We start from the raw sequence: 22,615 nt of genomic DNA, 5'->3' as shown, positions 1-22,615 counted from the left end.
TGATGTTTATCTATGCAACATTTTTGTTAAAGAGTAAAAAATTGAAATTTATAGTTTGAAAGATAGTAATATATTATGTAGATTTGTAGAACTATTTTTTTTGGATGCGTATAAATAAATGGTTCATAGTGCAAGCAGGTACTAGGGGAATCATAGAAGCGACTGACGTAACATTGTAGAAGCGTCATTCATCAATGCAACACATCAGTCATGAATGAGCGACGCGGCGCGGTGCGGCCACCGGCAGCGGCTGACAATTAAAATTCTCGCAATTATATTTCATTACAAGACACGCCATTAAATATACTCTAGTCAATTACCACGACAGTTATATCGACTTTTTCTTTGTAACACAACGAATTAAGGATTCCGAATCGTCAGATGTTATTTTAATCGAGCCGAAGACAAAAATTACAAGGTTAGCCAAATAAATAAATGCTTATCTATTAATTAACAAATAAAATTTGTCGGTTCAGCGCACGGCGGCGCGGCGGCGCGGCGGCGCAGTGCAACCGCGCGAGCAATTACGCTAAAGAATGCCAACGACACTGACATAGTCCACTTGGCGTCGTAACGAGAAAAAAAAAACGATTTCATTAAAAATTGATTGGAATTATAGTTTTGCTGCCGCTAACGTAACAACATTATTACGTAGCCGGGCGTGATAGCGAGAAAAAAATACGGCGCGCTTTAACTGGCAACGATTCCAAACGTGTCGAGCCTACCGTGGCGTGCCGCCTTGAGCCACGTAGTAATAGATGGATAATAAATCTAGTGCCGATTGTCAAATACTAATTCTGTCGAATGAAGTTATTCAATGGAAAATGTTTGAATGCGCGAGACTCGGCGAGCAGAGACTGGCGGCTGGCTAGGCCCGGCCGCACACTAGCGCCGCGCGGGCCGGCGCGGACTCTACGCTATATCAATCACTTCACAATCGCACCGCATGCCACTTAAATAAATTTATAACATATTAAGTACGTTGAAAATAAACACTTTACCGTTTATGATTTATTTGGTGCGCGGATGAATTATGAACGTCGCTTATTAAGCGTTGCAGAGCGAGAGGTCTGAATCTTTATCTCTTTTTGTGGCGATCTCACGTGCCGCCGCAGCCGATAAACGTTTTATTGAAGTAATTAAAAGTGGCGATTAGTTCGGTGCGCGGTACATGTGCGTAACGATGATGTATGTGACATTTTACAACGCAATCGAAGCGACGATATTTTTAATGCGCTATCACTAGCTGTCAGTCTGGTGTAGTGGCGGCCGCGCGCGATACGGGATTTATTTGTCTTGCGAACGGCCGCGGCCCGCAAATAAACAAACCTGACTCAACATTACAGAACATAAATTATAACAAGTGGTCAGTTCCATGACTTCTAGTGACGGCCGCTATCCGGCGCTATCGGCCGACCCGCGGGTCGCGATCCGCAGCGTTATTGTCGTTATAAATACGATTCGATTTCAATAATTAGCTCACAATGAAGTCTTTGACTGATAACGTATCGACAGCATTGACTTCACATTCTGTTCAATAACAACAGAAAGTGAAAACAAGTAAACATTGAACGCAGTTCGCTTCCGATGTGATGCGACTGATGTTTGACAATTTAATGTGTGCTGCTCTGCACGAGAACGGCCGACGTTGTTTTGTAAATTGCCCCGCACCGCAACACGTCAACGCCTATTCGGCCTATTGTGTCACAAAAAAGAGAAAACCCACAAATATTTTGCGGTAAAAGAGTTTTATAAGAAAATTATATGGCAGGCGGCTGTCTGTCTGTGTCCAGATTACCCGGTGCACGGAGCCGGATTGCCACAAAATGACTCCATTTATAAGGTTTTTTGTCGATCAAATGATAGGTGTTACTGCGTCGATTCCCGTTGTCGTGTTATTATCGGGGACCGCATAATAAAATATTGGTTAAATGCACTGCTGCGAGCACTTTCCCGCGCCGCGCCGATGTCTGTCATTTAACAGTTTGAGACATGAAAGAAATCAATATACTTACTGTTTATAAATCTAATAGTTTATAAATATAAAGTTTCATTAAAAAAAAAATAAGGTTTTTATGTGAATTATTACATTAAGTTGAAGTATTACTAATAAGAGATATTGCAGGAATTGTTTCTAATTATAAAATTAGATGTTTTTGAGTGCTATTTGCATTTGCAATGGCATCGTATCAGCACGTCGAATGCGTGTGTCGCGCTCGTAATGGCGGCCGTAAATCATATTTAGTAATTCCTTCGGCGTTATGCTTTAATAACTATAAAACATAATTAGCAACGGTAAATCTCGCGGATTGGATTGCCCGGTGGGCGTGAGCTATTGATTACTCGCGACACGACTACGACACGTTGGCGATACGTTTACGAAACGGTCACGACACGCTCGCGACAATAGCGACATACTCCTTAGTTTGTGCGAATGGTCCGCATTAAATTAACCTGCAGTCAAACGAAGTTAATCGATTCGTTGCGATGTTATTTTTCATTTCAGATAAGCCGGTTAATGTTTGTATTGAGTACGAAATGTAAAATGAACTTATTGTATACATTCACATTATCAGATTATGAAGTATTTGATTCTTGAAGCCATCTATTTATTAATCAAAAACCTACTCGATTCGTTATGTTTCTTGAAAATGAAAAAAATGAAAAATGATTTATTGGCTTAACAATACATAGTACAAAGTTAAACTAGTGTTGGGAATTCCATTTAAGTATCCGGTAGGTACTTGTGATAGGAAGTCCCGCTCTTCCATGTAACTACATTATGATGGTAACTTAACCTGTACAATCTAACAATTATACAAAAACAAAATATATAATGAAATAAGTAATGTGTGCGAGAGTATGTGCGTTGAGTGTATATGAGAGTAAATTTCATGTGTGTGTGTGTGTGTGAGTGTGTGTAAGTTTGTACCTATGTGACAGTGTAATAAGGCGCAGATTTCATATTGTTGGTATTGTTTGAATCAACGTTTCAGTCTCATCAAAAGTTTTAGTCATCAACCAGTCAGTTACAGTCTTTTTGCATTTTGAGAATTTAAGGGGGTAAATGTTAATTTCTTTGTTTATTAAATTGTATAAATAAGAGGATAGTCGTGGGTATTGTCTAGCAGCAAAAGTAGAATTTACTTTGATAACATTTACTACATTTCTTCTTCTTTTTTTATCTATCTTTGGGTCATATTTGAATGATTTATGAAATTTTAATATAGTTTGTAAGATAAATAATTTTCTGACAGTCAGAACTTCAGCAATTGTGTAAAGGTTTTCAGTTGGAAATCTATACGGTTTAAAATAAATAACTTTTAGGAGGGATCTTTGGGACCTTTCAACTTCCAAGAATTTAACCTTGGATGCTCCACCCCAGATCGGTAAGCAGTACGTTATAACTGATTGGGCAAGTGAAATGTAAATCTGTCGTAAAATATCTTTTGGGGCTACATGTCTTAAGGTCTTAAAGGTCCACATAAGTTTCCGCAACCTGCACAAGATAAGTTCTATATGATCATGCCAAGAAAGGCGCTGGTCAACCATCACACCAAGATATTTAATACGCTTTACTTTGTCAATGGCTGTGCATGTACATGTGTGGTTATTTAAATCTGAACACTTATGAATTTTTATTGTAAAATTGTCTGGCGGTTGGGTTCTGTCATATTTGGTAAAGCAGACGTAGCTTGTTTTTTTAGTGTTTAAAGTTAACAAGTTAGAGTCCAACCAGCCTGCTATCCGCTTTAGCTCACATTCAGCATTTGTCCGCACACTATCCCACGTTTTACCGTAAAAAACTAGAGCCGTGTCATCTGCGTAGGAGAAAATGTGTCCATTATGAACCTTGATATTGCAAAGATGATTTATGTATAGGAGGAATAAAGTTGGACCGAGTACACTACCCTGGGGAACCCCATAGGTGATGGTCTCCGATGAACTAATGAAATCACCTATTTTTACCTTCTGTTTACGATTAGTCAAGTAGTCATTGAAAAGACTAAGAGGTTGGCCTCTAATGCCAATCTCCTCCAGCCTGTGCAATAGTATGGAGACAGAAACAGAATCGAAAGCGTTTTTTAAGTCTAGGAAGACACCCAGACATTTGTCACCATTGTCTACTTTGTTAGTAACAAGAGAAACTAGTTGCAAGATAGCGTCCTCTGTGGACATGCCTTGCCTAAACCCAAATTGTGATGACGATATGATATTGTTCTTACTAAGGTAATTTACTAGTCTAAAATTAATAATTTTTTCTAATATTTTTGAAAGGGGCGTTAGAACTGATATCGGTCTGTAATTTGTTATAACCGTCTTATCTCCACTCTTGTGCACAGGGGTGACTATAGCTTCCTTTAATGCAGAAGGAAAAATACCCTGCTCAAAGCATAGATTGACCAGGTAGGTAATGATTGGGACAATAAATTCATGTGCTTCTTTAAGAAAAGCAGTAGGTATGTCATCCGAGCCAGAGGCACTAGTTGACTTTAAACTCATCAGAACTTTGCGCACCTCCTGATCATCGGTATTAAGAAGAACAAACGATGTAGTGGGTTGGGTTGAATTTTGAATTTGTTTATTAGTTGCTTGTGGTGAATGTTGTAGTGAAATAGCATTAGCCAATTTTTCACCAACCATAACAAAATGATTATTTACTCTAGATACTACCTCATAAGGGTTTTTTGCCATTTCCAATAACTCAACGTTTTGTGTCTTAACTAGTCTCCGATTAGTAACTTCATTAATAGCCTTCCATAGCTTCTTAGAATCTTTACGTGCTGCAAGTAATTTTTCTCGTTCGTATTTACGCTTAATTTTTTTAATTAAACAGTTGCAATAGTTTCTATACCTTTTAAATGTAATTTTAAGGATATCGTTATGTGGGTCAAGTTTTAGCTTTTTTTGGATTAAGTTTCTGTTACGAATACATCGCAGTAAACCAATGGTCATCCATGGTTTTAGCATTTGATTTTTTAAAGGTATTATTTTTTTAATAGTGTGGATTTTGAGACATTCTTGTATAGTTTTTATTAACGTATCTGTAAGTAAGTTTGGATTTTTTAGAGTTAACAGTTCAGGTAGATTATGTTCCAAATGATCAAGTGCATTTTTTGTATTTAAGGTCGTTCTAGTTTTAGTTTTAATTAATTTATTAGAATGTATTTTATTAGTTATTTTTAAAATGTTCATGAAGTGGTCGGTAACAGTGGTATTAGCAATAGCAATAGTTGCCGTGTAATTTTCGGGTTGCAGCTTTAGGATGACATGGTCAAGACAGCTTGGACCTCTAGTTGGAAGTGAGTGTCCTGGCAAAAGTCCATGCATGGCAAGCATGTTTAGATAACCTAGTCTGTTTAAGCGCTCGTGTGATTTTTCTTCTACTCTATAGATTAAGTTGATGTTTATATCACCAACGATGATTACATTTTTGTTATTTTTAATACTTTCTAAATATACGTCCAGTGACAAAATAAAGTCATTTGCATTAGCAATAGAAGGAGAGCGATAAATAGCAAGGATAGTAACGTGAGGTAAGCTAATTTGTAAACAAGACGCGTGCGTTAAGTTTACTTCAGTAACAGAAGCCCTATGGTTGTTTTTGAGAAACGCAACCACCCCATCTGCTTGGTTGAGATGAACTGTTGTCGCATATGTATTATAATAAGGTATATGGGGTATATTCTTGTCAGTTCTCAGCCAACATTCACTGAGAATGATTAAATCTATTTCAAACTTTAAAAGGGCTAGATTTATTTGCAAATCATCAAAATTAGTGTAGACACTTCTGATGTTTTGGCAAATAATAGTAAAATCATTTTGTGTTACATTTAACAGACTAGAAATGTTTTCGATGTTATCAACATGTACATTTGCAATTTCTAAGTTGTCTACTTCATTAATGTTGTTGAGAAGATCAATAATTGGTGTCTAAGAAAAACAAACACAGTGTAACTAGAGAGTATAGCATTTTAAGTACAGTGCAATTTCCAATAACTGACTGAGTTTTATGTGTGAATGTGACTGAATTTGTAAGTAAGTGAAGGTAGTAGTGTAGTGAGAAATTGTTATTGCGATTTATGAAAGTATGCGCGAACATATTATGATATAAGGTATATGATAATCTTGTGAAGAAAGGCGATGCGTCATCATAGCTGTATAAGTCTAGTCATATTAAATTCATGAGACTATTCACTTGAGCTTCATTTTTTATTATTATAATTCGTGAGTTCTCATCTTTCCGGACGTATACTCTTCCGTAAGCAGTCCAGCAAAATTTGTACTGCTTTGTCCTTGCCAGGTCGCGAGCCAGGAAGTGTAGCCGTGCACCTTTTGCCGTCAGTTGTTCACATGTAAAGATTGGTGTATCCCTATTGACAGTTATGCCTAGGTGTTTGGCACATAGCTTTTCTTTGTGTCTTGTGTTGTAGGATTTTGCCATCTTAAGGAAATCCGCTTTTTGAATAGAGGATGACATTTCCACTATGATCGGTTGATTTTTTGCTTCTACTTTCTTATTCTTTGCTCGAATACGGTAGATATCTTTTATGTCGTGCTTCTCTACTTTACAACCAATAGTTTCTGATAAACGACCAACCATTTTAATGAGGTCCTCTTTAGATTCTTGAGGCATATGTGGCACATTTTTTATTTCAACATTCATTTTACGATTTTCTCTTTGGAGATCCTCTATTTTGTCTTCTAGGATAGTGATGTAATCTTTATCCTTTTTAGCTTGAATCTCCATTAAGTCAATTTTATTTTTTAATTCTTCATGTTGCGCCGATAGGAAGGCTATAGATTTTTCAATATTGTTGTTTGATGTTTTGATTTCAGAAAGAGTAGGAAAAATTTTTTTAATGTCGCTACTCTGCGCCGCCAACATTGAAGATATCATTTTCTTTACTTCTTCTCTGAAGGCGTTAAAATCAACCTCGCAATCCGGTTCTCTAGCTCTTTTAGTTCTTTGAGAGACATATACAGGTGATAGAAATTCTTGCGTAATATTCGACTCCGAAACAGATCTACTACTATTTAATGCCGAATCCATTTTTTATAACAGCTACGTCGGAGCGTGGCCCGGCGCGGCGCGTCGAATATTTATTTCAAAGTCCAACACACAACAGACTTAATTTCAAATTAAAATTTTCTGATCAATCAATCTCAATAAAATCTTATAAACAAAAAGTCCGTACACGTTGGATTAGAACGCGGTGCAGCACGGCGCTAAGCGAAGTTAAGTCCACAGTCTTCAAGTTAGGCCAAACCGTACAGTTACAATGTCAGTGAATTTTTAAGTTGTTATTAAGATTTATGATTTTAAAGTTATGAAGCGGGTAGTTACTTTACAAATGGTGAATGTCATTTGCAACTTCACTTATATAGTCACTAAAAATATTGTCTGATAAAATAGATATCACACTGTTTTTACACCACATTTATTACACTTACTATAGTTTGTGTATGTTTTACTTATGATATTATCAAAGTTAGCACACAGGGTCACTTTAAACCGCGCAAAAGTATTTTTTATTTACGGAGCACTGTATAACACGTCTACTCTCATCGCGGTGGCGGGGGAAGAGGATTAATTGATTGATTTCTTAATAAGATTAATTAATTCCTTTTTTTAGATTTAAAAGTAATAACTAAATAAATACATTAATATTACATTTTCACTACTACAAAATACTCATATAAATATAGCATCTCGCGCAGTCAGAAGCGCTTGTTCAGTGGAAAATGGAAATGACTTACTCTAAGTTATTACATTAATGAATATGTAAGTAATTAAGTTGTATATTTGTGAGGAGATACCTGTTTGCTGAAGACAGCGATGTCCTCGTTGAAGGACTCGGAGGAGCATACATCGCCGCCTGCGACGCCGGGGTCGCGCGGCGTGCACGTCGCCAGCTCGCACTTCTCAAAGATCAGCGCCAGCAGCGGGAAGAGGGGATGCCTGCGGACACCAAAACACAAAATTACGATCACACACGGACACGTCGACACAGATATTTTGTTTCAGGCATAAACTAAGAACAGCCGCAGTTATCCGACTGCTTTTTTGTACACACTTTCAATAATTCTTTTTCTAATATTGTTTGGTGGTTGTCAATCAAATACCAATCAAGTCAGTATCAGTGTCAAGTAGCTACATTCCCGTTCTGCTACAAAAATAATAAAAAATTTCAATAAACTATACCTATTGCTTTCCCGGTCCATGACATGTGATCTAAACGAACCAATCAAAATAATTAACAATCGCCACCATCGCTGTTAATGTTAAAAGCCAACAAGTTAAAGCATCAGTTTAATAACAGTAAAAATATACTTTTATTAAACACTGAGCACATGCCACTCTTCATTGTGGCCGCAGATATTTATAATAAACGCTCTTATGTGGCGTTTAGACATTGACCTCGTCTTGTCGATTAACAGAGAAACGATCGGGCGACGTAACGACACATAAAGGTGTATTGCGGTCACATAAAAACTCCTCAGACACAAAAGCAGTGATTGAGAATGTGTGCGCTGGCGTGCGCCGCCACGTTACATGCAGATTGGGCCGACGTGACGCTGATGTTATCAGAGCTATTGTGCGGCGCGGTGCGGGGCCACACTGACAGCGGCGGGGGACCTCTAATCATTTCTAACAATTACTCATCGATTACCACCTGCTTCAATTTTACAATCATTTATTAGTGGATCTAGGCTTTGAAGATGATAGACAAAATCTTGATAAGTTTTTGAGTTTTGATGTATGAATGGTAAAAGAAAGTTTAAACCTATCCTAATAAAAAAGTTCACACATTGTTAAAGCTATCGAAGTCATAATGAAAAGGTTTATGGTAAAACACCAGAAGAATAGCGAAGTGTAATCAAATAAAATACATTTCAATGTAATTCTAAGAAAACAAAAGTCGAAATCCTCGCAACGTGTTCGGTTTCACAACGACGTGATATCGTCTTCTCTCAGATTGTCAGGCACAATTCCCAGAACCTATAAGGATTATCGCCAGTTGGAGGTTTTCCAAGCGTATAATATTATTACATTAATAACAATTTTATCTATCTACAGCTTTTTGCAAGTATTTTTACAATAATAAAAATACAGCTTATATTTTCTTCAAATTCTATATAAATAGATTCTACACTAGAAGTCTAATCAACAATACAAAATACATTTTTGATGCTAAAAGCTTTGAACATATAAAAATTCAAGATAGATGAAAAGATTTAAAAAGATAAAGTTTAGTTGTAACTAACAAGAGAAAGATTGCTTAGATATTGACATAATAACTGTGAGAACTGAATATTATTTGTTGTTAATAACAACGAAACAATTATGCATTTACCTCAAGAACTAAGACCACACTAGCAGCTGTCCTAATTCATTTAGTTGCGATGCGTTCATTTAAAACAGAAGCAAAGACAACAGTACTTATTATGTATTACATGCATCAAAAGCTTCCTTATTATGCAATTATAACAAGCATAAAAACCGAAGAAACAACGGCCCGAGGGCGAACAGACATAAAGACGATCAAAATATCGCATTAATTGTAATTACTTCTATAATGCAAAACCACAGAGTAAAAAGGAAAATATACACGATGCGAATAAGTCAATTAAAGTAACGATTAACCTTTAAACAATGCGAAAGGAACTAACATAGCCGCTGACCCTCGGAGCTCGGCGGTTACGCTGAATAACTTCTTAGATAATGAGCCACTGTCCCATCATAGGGTTAGACAAAACAACTTTTATTTAATTTCTAATATTATAATTATATCTTCTAGTAAACAAAATGATTTATCAAAAACTGTTTCTATAATTGTGTAAAAGCTGTCAGTCGCACCACACCCTCAACAGTAGCTCAAACTTTCTTGACAACTTTTGATCTGATAAGCGGAGGTCCTCGTAAACCGACTTAACGTGCTAAACGTCGCACCTCAATTTATTAATGTCTATTGATGTTACAGAGATCTAGGCTATTAAGTTTTATTGTGTTACTAGGTGTCGCCCGCGTCTCTGTCCGCAAGGAATTAAAAAAAAACTTAATTGTTAGCCTATATGTTCTTCCAGACTATGTTCTCCTTCTGTGCCATATTTCATCAAGATCCGTTGAGCCATTCCGAAGATACCTTCTGACAAATATCTATCCATCCATCTGAACTTACGCACTTATAATATTAGTAATATTATTATCTAAAACCTTATCATAGGACATTTACTTCATGGTTGAAAAGTTTATTTAATCCAAGTTACCATTTGACATTTCAATTTAAACTGTACTAATTGAATAACACCAATTTCATAGTGTGTGATTTTTCAAATGGAAATCTTTCCTTTGTGTATCACGAACTTATATTAAAAATTTGAAAAAGTTCTTTTTTTAATTTGCAAATGTTAAAATTGAATAATTTATTTTATATTACATTGATAAATATTTATAAATAAAATATGTTTTGAGATAAGGTATGTAGGAAGGCCAGATCGGTAGCTACCGTGTAGCACTATCTGATAGAAATTATAAACCTCGATTAAGGCGTCAAAAAAACATTCGATAAGACACAGATTAGGCACTTGTAATGTCTTCGTCGACTGTAATTAAATTGATAATTTGCGAATGTCACAACATTACAACGATATCATATTTTGACAATACAATATTATTTAATACACAAATATCTTGTGAGTAATAGTTTCAATTCAGTTCTTAATGTATAAAACTGAAAGTATAAAGATGACAGAAGCAGTATAATCCGTACACTTTATTCTTCGTTTAAATTTGTCATAAATATCACAATATCTTTATGAAATCTTGCAATTGCCTTAATAAAAATTAGTTAAGTTACTAGAAAAAGCATTTCACTTGAACCAACAGAAAATCTAAAAGAAATTAAAAAGAAAAAGAAATCAGTCAGAGCTTCTATATATATTTGTCTATCTATGTTGTCCTGGTATTTTGTCTCCATCTTTGTCAATTCAAAATGGACAGTGTTAAAAATTCGCAGACTTATTCTAAACCCTTAACATCTTTTGCATGATGTACTATTTATAAAGTCCCAGTCAGCATCAAGTCTCTATATATTTAAATCTGACATAAGACAATATGAGAGTACCCGAGGCGTGTATTGACGGTCGTGTAGGGACGGCCAATGGCGTTGGATCTGCGAGCGGAGGTAAACACGGCGATGAGTTATGATCGACAGCGAAGCCAGTAACGGTCTCAGATGCCAAGTTGCCAAGTGATGGGAGGAGCGAATACCACACAATTACATCGTGCAATTTCAATTCAAAGAATGGGACTTATAAAATGGATACAAGTTTTTGCATTCGAACTTGACAAATCTTACACAGGTCTAACAGGAAGCCAATTAGTCACTATTATAATATTTAGCATTTAAAAGTATGAATAAAGTTTACAATTTTGCAGTTGTGTTGTACAATATAACAATATTCACAACAATTAAAATAAATAACAAAATTATATTATTAAACACAGTAATATTGGTAATTCTTTTATACATTGATCGCTTGCTCCTTTGTCTTGTTTCGCTACAGCTCGTGGCCTCATGTTGCTGCGATTGTGGCCTGATATAGTTTTATTTTACAAAGATGTTTGTTCTTCAAAATTGTGATTTAAGACAGCGTTCAAATAAAGAATAAAATTAAAAATGAATGGTGGAATTATTATGTAAGTAGATATTTTGCAGTATATTAAAGTCAATAACCTTTAGTATAGTGCAAGCTTTGGCTGCAGACGGTTACATATTATGCAAAACTTCAATCCCTTAGAGGATGTGAAGAAAATGAGGATGTATTCGATGTACATTTCATTGAATAAATTGAGGAAGGAAATCAATTGCTGAGTGGTACCGGACCACTAGTACACTTCAAGAAAATATAACAAGAAAACAACTACGAAAATTGATACAGAAATGTTTTATCGTAGAGATTAGTTATATTTGGAACAGTTGATAATAGTGATGTCCATTCATATTGTTTTATTATTGACGTTTGTTTAGCACTTGAGGTCTATAGAACAGCACTAGTCTACAAAATTTGATGATTATTTATTGTTTAGGTAGGTGTTAATATAATGAGTAGGGCACACGTTACCGCCGGACTCACCCGTATATGGCGTCCTTGTCGCGCTTATGCACGAGGGGCTCGCCGGGCAGGGCGTGCGCGGCATGCGCGGCGTGCGCGGCGGCGGCGGGCGGCGCGTAGTGCACGGGCGGCAGGTGCGCGTGCGCCAGCCGGTGCTCGTGGTACATGGCGCCGCCCTCCATGTAGCCTCCGCCGTGGAGGCTCTCGTCGTACTGTAACACACAACATGCACTATCAGTATACCTGTCACAACGTACACAACACGGTACCAAGTGTCTCACAGGATGTTAGATGAACCGTAAGAAGCTAGGCCAAATGAATTGTAGATGCATTGCTGGCCTTGGTGTAAGGAAAACGAAAAGTGTGACAAGAAAAGATTAGTGTAATAAGCACAGGTAACAGTCCAGACGTGTATCGAATTTAGACTATTATTGTGTACCTATTCGTGATTTTAATCTGCTTTATATAGTATATTCTAGAACATAAAAGAGACTAAGACAGTACAGAGTCATCGTCGATAAAATGTATATTAAGTCTGTACATACATACATACATACATTCTACATGTAGAACGAAGTATTAAAGTAACAATATCAACCGTAGACGCAGAATAGAATCGTCCGAGCGCTACAATTGAAGACGCAAAACAAAAGGCTCTCCTCAACTGCAGCAATTAAAAGCTAAGAGTGTGTACTCAAAAATAAAATAAATAGTGTGCGAGGCGAGGGCCGCATGAATATTCATTCAAAATAGTTAAGTCATTGAGATCGGTATCGCATCGGCTGCGGCCATCAATTAACCACCTCGAGCTTTTAAAATACATTCCCGAGAGAGAAGCTTAGCGGCGAGAAAAAATGTTTGACAGCGCCTCTTGAAAGCTCCCACAAAGCTATTAGCTAAGACGAGTTCCAACTTTATTTATTGTGCTTTGAAAATGCACAAATACGAATAAAATCATATAAATGTTATTGAAGAAAATGAGATAACTTTAAAAGTATGAAGAGATTTTATACTTCATTAGTTTTGAATTAATTTTTCATATTATGAAGCTAATTACATCGATTATGTATGATTCGAAAAAACTGGAAAATGCTAAATTCTTAGAAACTACGAGAGTGATGTGAGATGTAGATATATAATATGTATTAATACAGCCAGTGTAATATCGCGTAATACAATGTAGTTAGTCGTAATCGTACAGTGGACATTGCAAGCGTAGTAAAAACATTATCAGATATCGGATTAGCGCAGGCGAAGTTCAGAATATCGCTGTTTAAAACATCTTATATTGAATATAAATTCAAGGGAAAATAGTAATAAAAATATCTCCATACTAACATATCATGTTATTTAATAATTTGTTGAGATAAGATGCATTTTATTAACCCTTTATGTACCTTTATGTACCTCTCTTGGTTAAGTACATTTTTGTAAATATCAACTTGAATAATTTCCTTCACCAGTAAGAAATGTAATTAAAAAAACGACATCTTTCTAACTTTCCATGTCTATTATATTTATCAATGTCACATTTTACTGTTGTGATAAAATTTAAATCGCTTATATCAGTATTGAGATCATAAAGATGTCATTCCTGTCTATACCAAAGCCAATTTAATTAAAACTGAAAACTGAATTGCTTACTTATTTTTATGTGACAAAACCAAACTAATAAATAATAGGATTTCATCAAAATGTGTTAAAAATGTAAGCACGTAATAAGTTTACATTTAATTCATATAAATGTCGTAACATCTGTCGATTTAGAACAGGTGTAAGCCGCGTGGTGCAATTGACACTTATCAATATACGCTTTCAATAACCAAGTTACGGTTATACAGTTTTATTGCATTTGTGAATATAACCAACAAAATTATTTAACCGAATTTTGTCAGTTTTATTAAAAAACTTATTTCTTTTTATATAGTCTTAATAATTGTTAATACATATTTCGATTGACCATTTCAAATAAGTTTAAGATTTATAATAGGTTCATAAAATATTCCCTTAGCTTAGCCTTAGCCATTACACTATTGGTCCTTCAATTTAAATAATTGTTTGCTTTCAAACGATATACAAGTGTTACTAATACCGTATTTTATTTTGTTAATTCATAAATGAAAATAAAAACAGCTTCACTGCCAGCACAAAGTTACTCCTCCCCAACAGGACCATTGTTAACAAAATCATGAATAAATATATGTCTCCACTGAGCTTTGTTTTTGTACATCGCGCGTCAAACTGCTGCAGTGCAAAGGTCACTACGTTTCCTAACAATAACATATTTTACATATGTACACAAAAATATTTAAATAAAAAAAAAAAATTTAAAAGAAAAAACGGTCTCTCAAAATCTATACGAAAATATTAATTAAAATACTGCAGATAAACAAAAATACTTCAAGATCTAATATTGATTTCAGCTGTAACTCTACACACGTTTTTCAACTTCATTTCATGTTCTATTTAACTGAATCTGTATTATTTTATAATCTAACAGCACAATAAAGCAGCGGATGCGATGCTCGCCGAGGGAAGCCACACTCGTGCCCGCTCTAGGTTACAATGTCTGTACTAAACACACAGACCGACCGATTTCGTTTAATTAGATATTTGAAGCAAATCCTCCTTGTTATGCACTCGACCGAGGTAAGTGAACACAGTTTTGTTTGTCAATATTTTACATACTGAAACTGCGTCATTTCTTAATGTTTTTCTAAAACATTATTGTTTTGTTTTCTTTTTTTTAAATTTATATAATAACACACATAGCATATGTTTTTTGAGTCTGTATTAGTGTAATCTATGGTCTGGAATGTGTGCCAGCTGTTACGCGTTCACAAAAAGACAAGCGTACATTTTATATAGATGCATATAGATGCGTTAATGACAGGTCGAGGCTATCGATCGCTCCAAACAGCAATGTCATCGTATTTGATGGCGGCGGTGGGCGCTGGGCGCGATGGGCGCATAACCCCGTACTCTATTCACTGGTCCGCTTTTAGCCGCTCCTTATGCATTTAATAATTCACCATTTACTTTACTTTTTTAACACTTTGATAACTGACTAAAAACTTATTATTTTAACTATTACCCAGAGTACACTTCAGTGTACACTTGACGAACAATTGAATTAGCAAGTAGCGTTGCAAATGTTAACTATTTCTATTCTTACTGCTAAATTGCTATAGTAATAGTTATTATTATTATAGTTATTAAGTTCAAAATAAATATATTATTTCTACTAGTTGTCGCCGGCGAGGGGTTAAAAAAACTTAACTAGTAGCCTATGTGTTCTTCCAGACTATGCTCTACATCTAGGCTAAATTTCATAGAGATCCGTTGAACCGTCTTGGAGATACAACCAAACATCCATCCATTTAAACATTCGCATTTATAATATTAGTAAGATTTATAGAGCAACGTTATTCTCTCTTATAGTTTTTCTTTAATGAATTTAGAAATATTTCTGTTTAATATTGTTTAATAGTAATTCGTAGACACTCGAGTGTCTCCTAATTGATTTATAATACAGTCAAATGAAAGCACTATATCTAATTAATTTTGAGCGCACTCTACTTTATCAGTTGTCCTCGCGATATCGAACCAGAGAATATTGTTTCATTTCCATATTGGTAGGTTAGTTCCCTAATAAAAACTATGGTTACTCATTTCTTACATTAATTTAATTTATTCGTTTCTAATCTTACTAATATTAAAAAAGTTTACATGGATGGATGTTTGTTAGAAGGTATCTCCAGAACGGCTTTAGATGTAATTTGGCATAGTCTGGAAGAACACATAGGCTACTTTATTTTGAATCCCGCGCGGATGCAGTCGCGGGTGACAGCTAGTTATGAATAGTTTTGAGTACATTAAACCTTACGAATATAATGACAGATTTAGGCATTTATACTGTGTAGCTTTTTTTAAGCTACATGGAATTATTCGGATTCAGTCTTATATAAAATGAAGCGGACAAAGTCTCGTGGATGTGCTAGTTTATTTCTTATATTAGAGTTGGAACAGTAATCTTTAGTATGTGTACATTTACTATGGGAAGCTGTTTCCTTATGTACTATTCGTTTTATTTTACTGCGTCTTATATGGTCTCCATAAACAATACTAAGGGTACAGTCAGAAAAAAATAATTCTAATATGAAATATTATTTTTAAATTTTGAAAACGGGTCGCATCTGAAATCTGACACGTTATCTTATAGTCGGCCAGGAATTTATGATCCATATTATTTGTCCTACCTAAATTTGACAAAAAATTAATTGATTTACATGTATTTATAAAACATACTTACATTGGATACCTTTTTAGCATACCTTATTATAAAATCATATGGAAATCATATAATGTTTCTTTGCAGACCGTACAAGAGATTTATACTTTATAGCTCATTCAAAACGTCATTTTATCAGTAAACGAGCGACATTACAGCCATTGTAATTGTTACTAGATGGCGATACTATCGCTGCTTTATGTACGCTGCTGACCGTACCTATTCCGATACGCACTATAAACAGCGACCGAGTTTGCTTGCATTTTTATCCTTGATATCACTAGGTAACTACAATACAAAAGTGTGAATAACTAATATATAGTTAAACAATTTCCAATTAAACTTTTTAAATTTAAAAACAAGCCGTGAATATGATTAACAACCCGATCTAATCAATTACAGCCATCAATATTGATGTAAAATATTATAAACAACAACCGATTTAATTTATTTCTTTAATTATTTCATATTTATCGTTTATCAAACTTATTATAATCTATATTTATTTAGCAATAATTGAATAACAGTTAAACAGCGTTTTGCAAAACGATATTTTTAATGTAAACTTATTTCTAGAATTAAAAATGTTTGATTTTTATCACGCGTTTTTAATATGGTTTTAGAATCAGAACGCTTAAGGTGTGGTCAAAGATTATATATTGACAGAACGATTATAGTATTTAATACTGGCGATTAATAATATCCGTTTAATTAAAAGTATTTATCTGTACGAAAATAATAACACAAATATTTAATAAGAAAAAGTTTGGGATAGTAATTTTTAATCTCAAATAAAAATCTCAGAGAAATTAAAATTGAAAATACTATAGATACAAACCGACAAAGATGCTACTATAGCTTTTTTTTCATATTATAACAGCCTTTAATATGATTATCAAGTATAGTTTTTAACAAAGCTGCATAAGAATGCGTTAGTTGGCAATGAGTGGCAAAAACAGTAAATGTTTTCGTCTGGCGGCGGCATTAGCGGCGCGAATTGCCCGCACAGATAATCTATGCAGTGGAGTTACGGCTTAACTGCCTACAGTCACGGAGCCTCTCGGAGAATGTGTGGAAAGCATGACTGACCTAAATGAAATAAGCAATATACGCTCATCCTCAGTTTTCTTATAACTAGAAGTAATATAATTCTAAATTTGATAAGTTTTTTTTTATGAAACGGTTCTTTATTTTATAAAAATGTGACTAAACAAAAGAGAAATACGTTAGAGGATAATTCTTTACCTTCAATACGCTTTTAACAATGAAAAAAAAAAATTCTTTGTAGACCGAAGGCTAAAAACTATAAGAGGCTTTTGATTCGCATTGTTCGCTGAGTTGGCGACATGACGCATGTTCAATATGGTTAGCATTAAATTTAGAATAACTTAACTTGTATATATACGATTGGTTTAAGTATCTAAAAACTAACTGCACACAAAGTGTAAGAAAGAAAATTTAGTCGAAAAAGTGTAATTTGAATTTGTATAAATTGAAAGGTACCCAACATTTTCATTGGATCGATTTAAAAACTCCGCCATCAAAGAAATGAAGGGTAAAAATGAAATTATGCTCATTATGTAGTAACCGATGCAAATTGTCCTGCCCACTGTAACTATCACCTTACCTAGGTCTTATTACCCCGCAATCTAGGCGCCCTAGCACTTGCCCATAAGGTACCTAGGTATTATGAAAATTACAGAGCGCGGGGAGAACGTATCCATTATTATAGCGGGCGAATTAATTCCTTGATTGTATACCTTTCACGGCGACCGCCATTTTGTTATTGCCGATGACAATCGCCATTATTTTTTAGGTATTCATGAATTCTTGGAACATTTAAGGTAAAAAAATATTCGTAATTTTTATTAAAATTATACAGACCGTTATAAAATGATTGTCAGTTTTGAATACTAAGAAAAGATATATGTGAACTCGGACAGAGTTCATTTATTGTTAATATATTAGCAAACTATATGACAAGAAAAGTTTCTAACTTAAATCAACATTAATAAATCAATAACTATCATTTGTCAATTCTTAATTAACACCAGGTATTTACATCTTTATTCGCGCACTCAATGTTTACAAGTGACAGTGTGAACGCGTGATTGCAACAAAAAACTGTAATTAAACATTCTTCTCTGGACGGCGATAAATCGTTACGATTGCACGAACAATTATTCTAACAGCTTTTATTGCGGAAATGTTGATGCTAATAAGTTTATTACAACAGAAATGGACAAGTATAAATGACGGATCTCGGTGTCGCTGCATGTCCTAGCTGCAGGTTAATATCATAAAACTGCAATAATAAAGATGGCGGCCGCCGAACATGGTAGTGATTGTCATTCCCGACATCGGGGCATAAATAAACATGTCCTTTGTTTTAACTCCGCTTAGAAGGAGCTCTAAATAAAAACGGTTTCGCTTTCCTTGCTCGTATTAAGTAAAAAATGTTGCTACGACGTAGTAAATTATTTTTATTAGTTTTTACCGTGTTTATATAGCTTTCGAGTTATGATATTGAATGACGTCATATTTCCATTTTCAGCCAGAGACAAGGGGAGCTTTTTAGCTCAATTACTCGTAAGGATGCAGCTCAGAATGACTTCAATTGCTTTGCTAACTCACAAGCAAAAGATATCAATTGTCACACATGTCGTAGTATGCATTGAAAGTGCAAACTGGAAAATACATTTGGGCTGATGTTTCACTTATCAAAGCTCCTTTGCTATCCAAAGGCTATTGATTTTGTAATTCAAAAAGAAAATGCGCATTTATTTCTATATATTTTTAATGTCCTTCAAAGATAAACTACAGATGACCTCCAAATTATGAGATGATCGTATATAAAGGCTTATAGCACAATCAGTGGTTCATAGCATGGGGGGCGGCTATAACGCCGCGGGCAGCGGGTGACGCAGCGGGGTGCTCCTAGGTCTCCGCTTCATTACCACACGTTTACTTAGAAATTGTATAGTCAGCTGTCACAAAAGCCTTGCGAACCACTTTAAAGTACATTCGAGTTTTGTATAATGCAAAGGTCATGATTGATACAAAGATAAAGTTAACAAAAAGCTAGTCTTATTTAATGACTTCTATAACATTTAATAATATTTAAATAATTATTTTCAATAAATAAATAACTGAAACACTGGTCGCTAATGTTAGGAAACTTTGTTATATGTAATTCGGTTTGAAAGTATAACATTTTGGATATCAAAAACCAGCGCATGTCTTGGGTAACGTATCGCTTTTCAACGGGTTAACGTCCTTCACATCTCGTTGCTTTTATTGTAAATATGATATAATATTAGCATAGCTTTGAGTCCCGTAGCCCTTTAATTATTTGGTAAGTACTGTGTTATTCTCTACGTTTTACTAGGAAATAAATCTTACGTATTAATAAGTAAAAACCGTTTAAAATTTCAACATAGTTATCAGTATTTAAAATCAGTTAAATTTTACCGTAATCGTTAAACATAATATGCAATGAATCCATAGTTATGTTCATAATTATTATTTCTTGTAACCTAATTATAGTCCGGGTCTAGATTTCTACACGAACCATTAACTAGGTTCGTATTAATCAGGGAACGTGGTCGAAGTCGCAGCGGCAACGATTAGCGGCTCGCAACAATAATGCACGTCGTAAAACCTTCTCCTAAATCATAATTACTTATTTAACTGCTTGCTTGTGCCGCAATCATTGCAATATCGGTGAGAGACATCCGGAATGACATAATTTCAACCTTATCACCACGTTATAGACACTAGTGTAATCGCAAATACTCAATATTGGTAATTAAAGCTGCGTTAATAAGAAAAGCTGGTGATCGACTGTGAATTAAACAGATGTGACCCTTATTACTTGCGGCGGGTGACGGCGGGTGACGGCGGGTGACGGCGGGCGACGGGCGGCGGGCAGCGACTGGCGCTTGCTATATTTGTACAGGCGATATGAAAATGGCGTCCGAGGTAGGTATTTTTATTGGATCAAATTCAAAACAATGGGAGAGGCTGTAGCGCGACGCCTCGCCTCTATAAATATGCTTTTAAATGACGGACATTTTACGATGTAGTAAAGGAGGCCCGCGTTTAATATCCCCACTTAAATGTAGAGGTGGGAGCATAAAAATACAACCGCGCTGTTTACTCCTCGCTTACAATGCGTTTAAATATCCGTCACACTGTCGTACCTAATTTCAGATATACTAAGTGGAATAAGAACGTTTGTTATCGTTATTATGTTTCTTAATTTGCAATATGAATGAACGTAGTGATTTGAATGTATTTTTCAAGATGGCGCATGTGGTTACAGAAGAGGCCATTGTTTTCAGTTTTGTGGCACGCACACCGATACGCGATAAGAGCTCAACTTGCCAGCCCGCCGGCTACCACTGGCACTGAGCACTTAATGTCCGTAGCCTGGCTTATGGCGCCTACACACGACAAAGGTTTCTGTTGGTTTTCGTTGTATCGATTATAACGAGATAACAAAAGCTTTATCCAGAAAGATATTGCAAGAAGAGAATAAATATCATTTGCAAAATTCCTACATAAAATGTAACATAACTTCCTTCACATAACTTTTATATTTGAATGAAATTAGCGTCTGGGTGATATTTGTAAGACAGTTTGTTATAAGACAAGAAGATTGAGGAGTAAAGGAATGAAAATAAAATTCATATTTAGTTGTGATAAATATAGTGTTAATGACCAGAGAAATCGTTTTCAGAGGTTCTCTTTAGTTGGTGGTTGTTCCTCGGGCGGGAGCGGGAGCGGGAGCGATCACGGCTCGTCGTGACACACTTCTGCGGCTTGCGTCATTAATTTGTAGGCGTTTGTCACTTTACATATGGCGACGGTCTTCAGAGCATGCGTTCCTCGTCCAGATCGCGAGCCGCACGCGATTATAACTCTTATCATCACAACAATAAAGTACGAAAGTAAACAAACACGTCGTTCCAACAAAAATATTTTCCCATAAATTTTTAGGTCAGTGCCGACTGACATTCCGTCACGTATGAAGGGATAGGGGTAATTAAAATTCTGTAATGATCGCACCGACACCTCGCCTTCGAATCGAAAATATTTTTTTATAAGCCACCACAGAAACAATGTAGCATCGTATCATATCGCATATGTCAATCTGTAATTACTGAATCTGTACAATAGTTGTCGGCACGTGACAAATAAAGTAATGAAATATTTATTATTGATGTCAGTGCGAGGTTTATTGGACGATTAGACTGCGAGCACCGAACATGCGAATCACTCATTGATAGATAATGTGACAAAGATTGGTTCACAAAGGAATCTTAATATTAGAAATACGAGTATATTAAGAAAGTATGATTGGTGAACTTTAGTGAAACTAGTTAAAATCGATAAGGCATAAACGTACGCCGCACCTGTTGCGTCACTTCACATTCGCTCTGATCAAAGTAAATATTCAAAGGTCTCCAATTGTTTGACCTCGGAATGTTACTCACATACTACACTATATTAAAAATATTTTAATGAGTTCATACTTGATTGTAATTCAAACGACAAAACTTAATAATTTGCTAAAAACACAAAGCGATTAATATCACTGTCAATAGTTTACAGTACTACAAATACTTCGTAAAATTATATGTTAAGTATTCGTCAATGACATTTCGTGGTCCTTAATAACGTTCATAAAATACTAGTGATAAAATCTAAATGAGTTCGTTATCTATGATGTTCTGATGCTGGCCGAGCTGAGCCGAGCTGAGCCGAGCTGAGCCGAGCTGGGCCGCGCCGGGTCAGGGCCTACACGTGGAGGCGTCAACTGTCCCGGCCCAAAACATGATAAAACTACTCATTATATATTTCCAAAACGCGTAATGACCACCTTTTGACGTCTTGAAAGCCGGTTCCAAAATTAAATGATACGTTTTAAAAATGGAATCGCTCCGTCCCGCCTTTTTTCCTCCGAGATAACCTTTAGTCCATTTCGGTCGGCATAACGAAAAAAAATAAAAGCATCTTACGTTTTAATTTTTTTAAATGACATTCCTGCGGTTTTTTCTCACCGGGAATCTTCAGCGAGTAATAAGTTCGTTTGTTTGGGTCGCTTTTTGCGATCCGTATGGCTTTGTGCCCTCGGTTGTGATTAAGCTACGGCGGGCGCTCAACGCATTCGGTGTACCCGATGACCCGGCGGCATACGCG

The 22,615-nt window shown here is 35.5% G+C and overlaps 1 protein-coding gene across 1 annotated transcript in view; it reads right to left on the bottom strand.

Annotated features, from left to right (window-relative positions):
- Positions 1 to 22,615, bottom strand: part of LOC106708835 (homeobox protein homothorax) — a 247,825-nt gene that overhangs the window by 213,165 nt on the left and 12,045 nt on the right. Inside the window, exons 2-3 of the mRNA XM_045681887.1 lie at positions 12,142 to 12,332; positions 7,822 to 7,963 (exon numbers count right to left, since the gene is read on the bottom strand). Of these exons, the coding sequence (XP_045537843.1) occupies positions 7,822 to 7,963; positions 12,142 to 12,332 (333 nt within the window). The remainder of the gene's footprint in view (positions 1 to 7,821; positions 7,964 to 12,141; positions 12,333 to 22,615) is intronic.

This window comes from Papilio machaon, chromosome 17 (genome assembly GCF_912999745.1).
Source record: "Papilio machaon chromosome 17, ilPapMach1.1, whole genome shotgun sequence".
NCBI classification, from domain to species: domain Eukaryota; kingdom Metazoa; phylum Arthropoda; class Insecta; order Lepidoptera; family Papilionidae; genus Papilio; species Papilio machaon.
The sequence above is the reverse complement of the archived record's forward strand: the minus strand, read 5'-3'. Positions and strand labels throughout refer to the sequence as shown.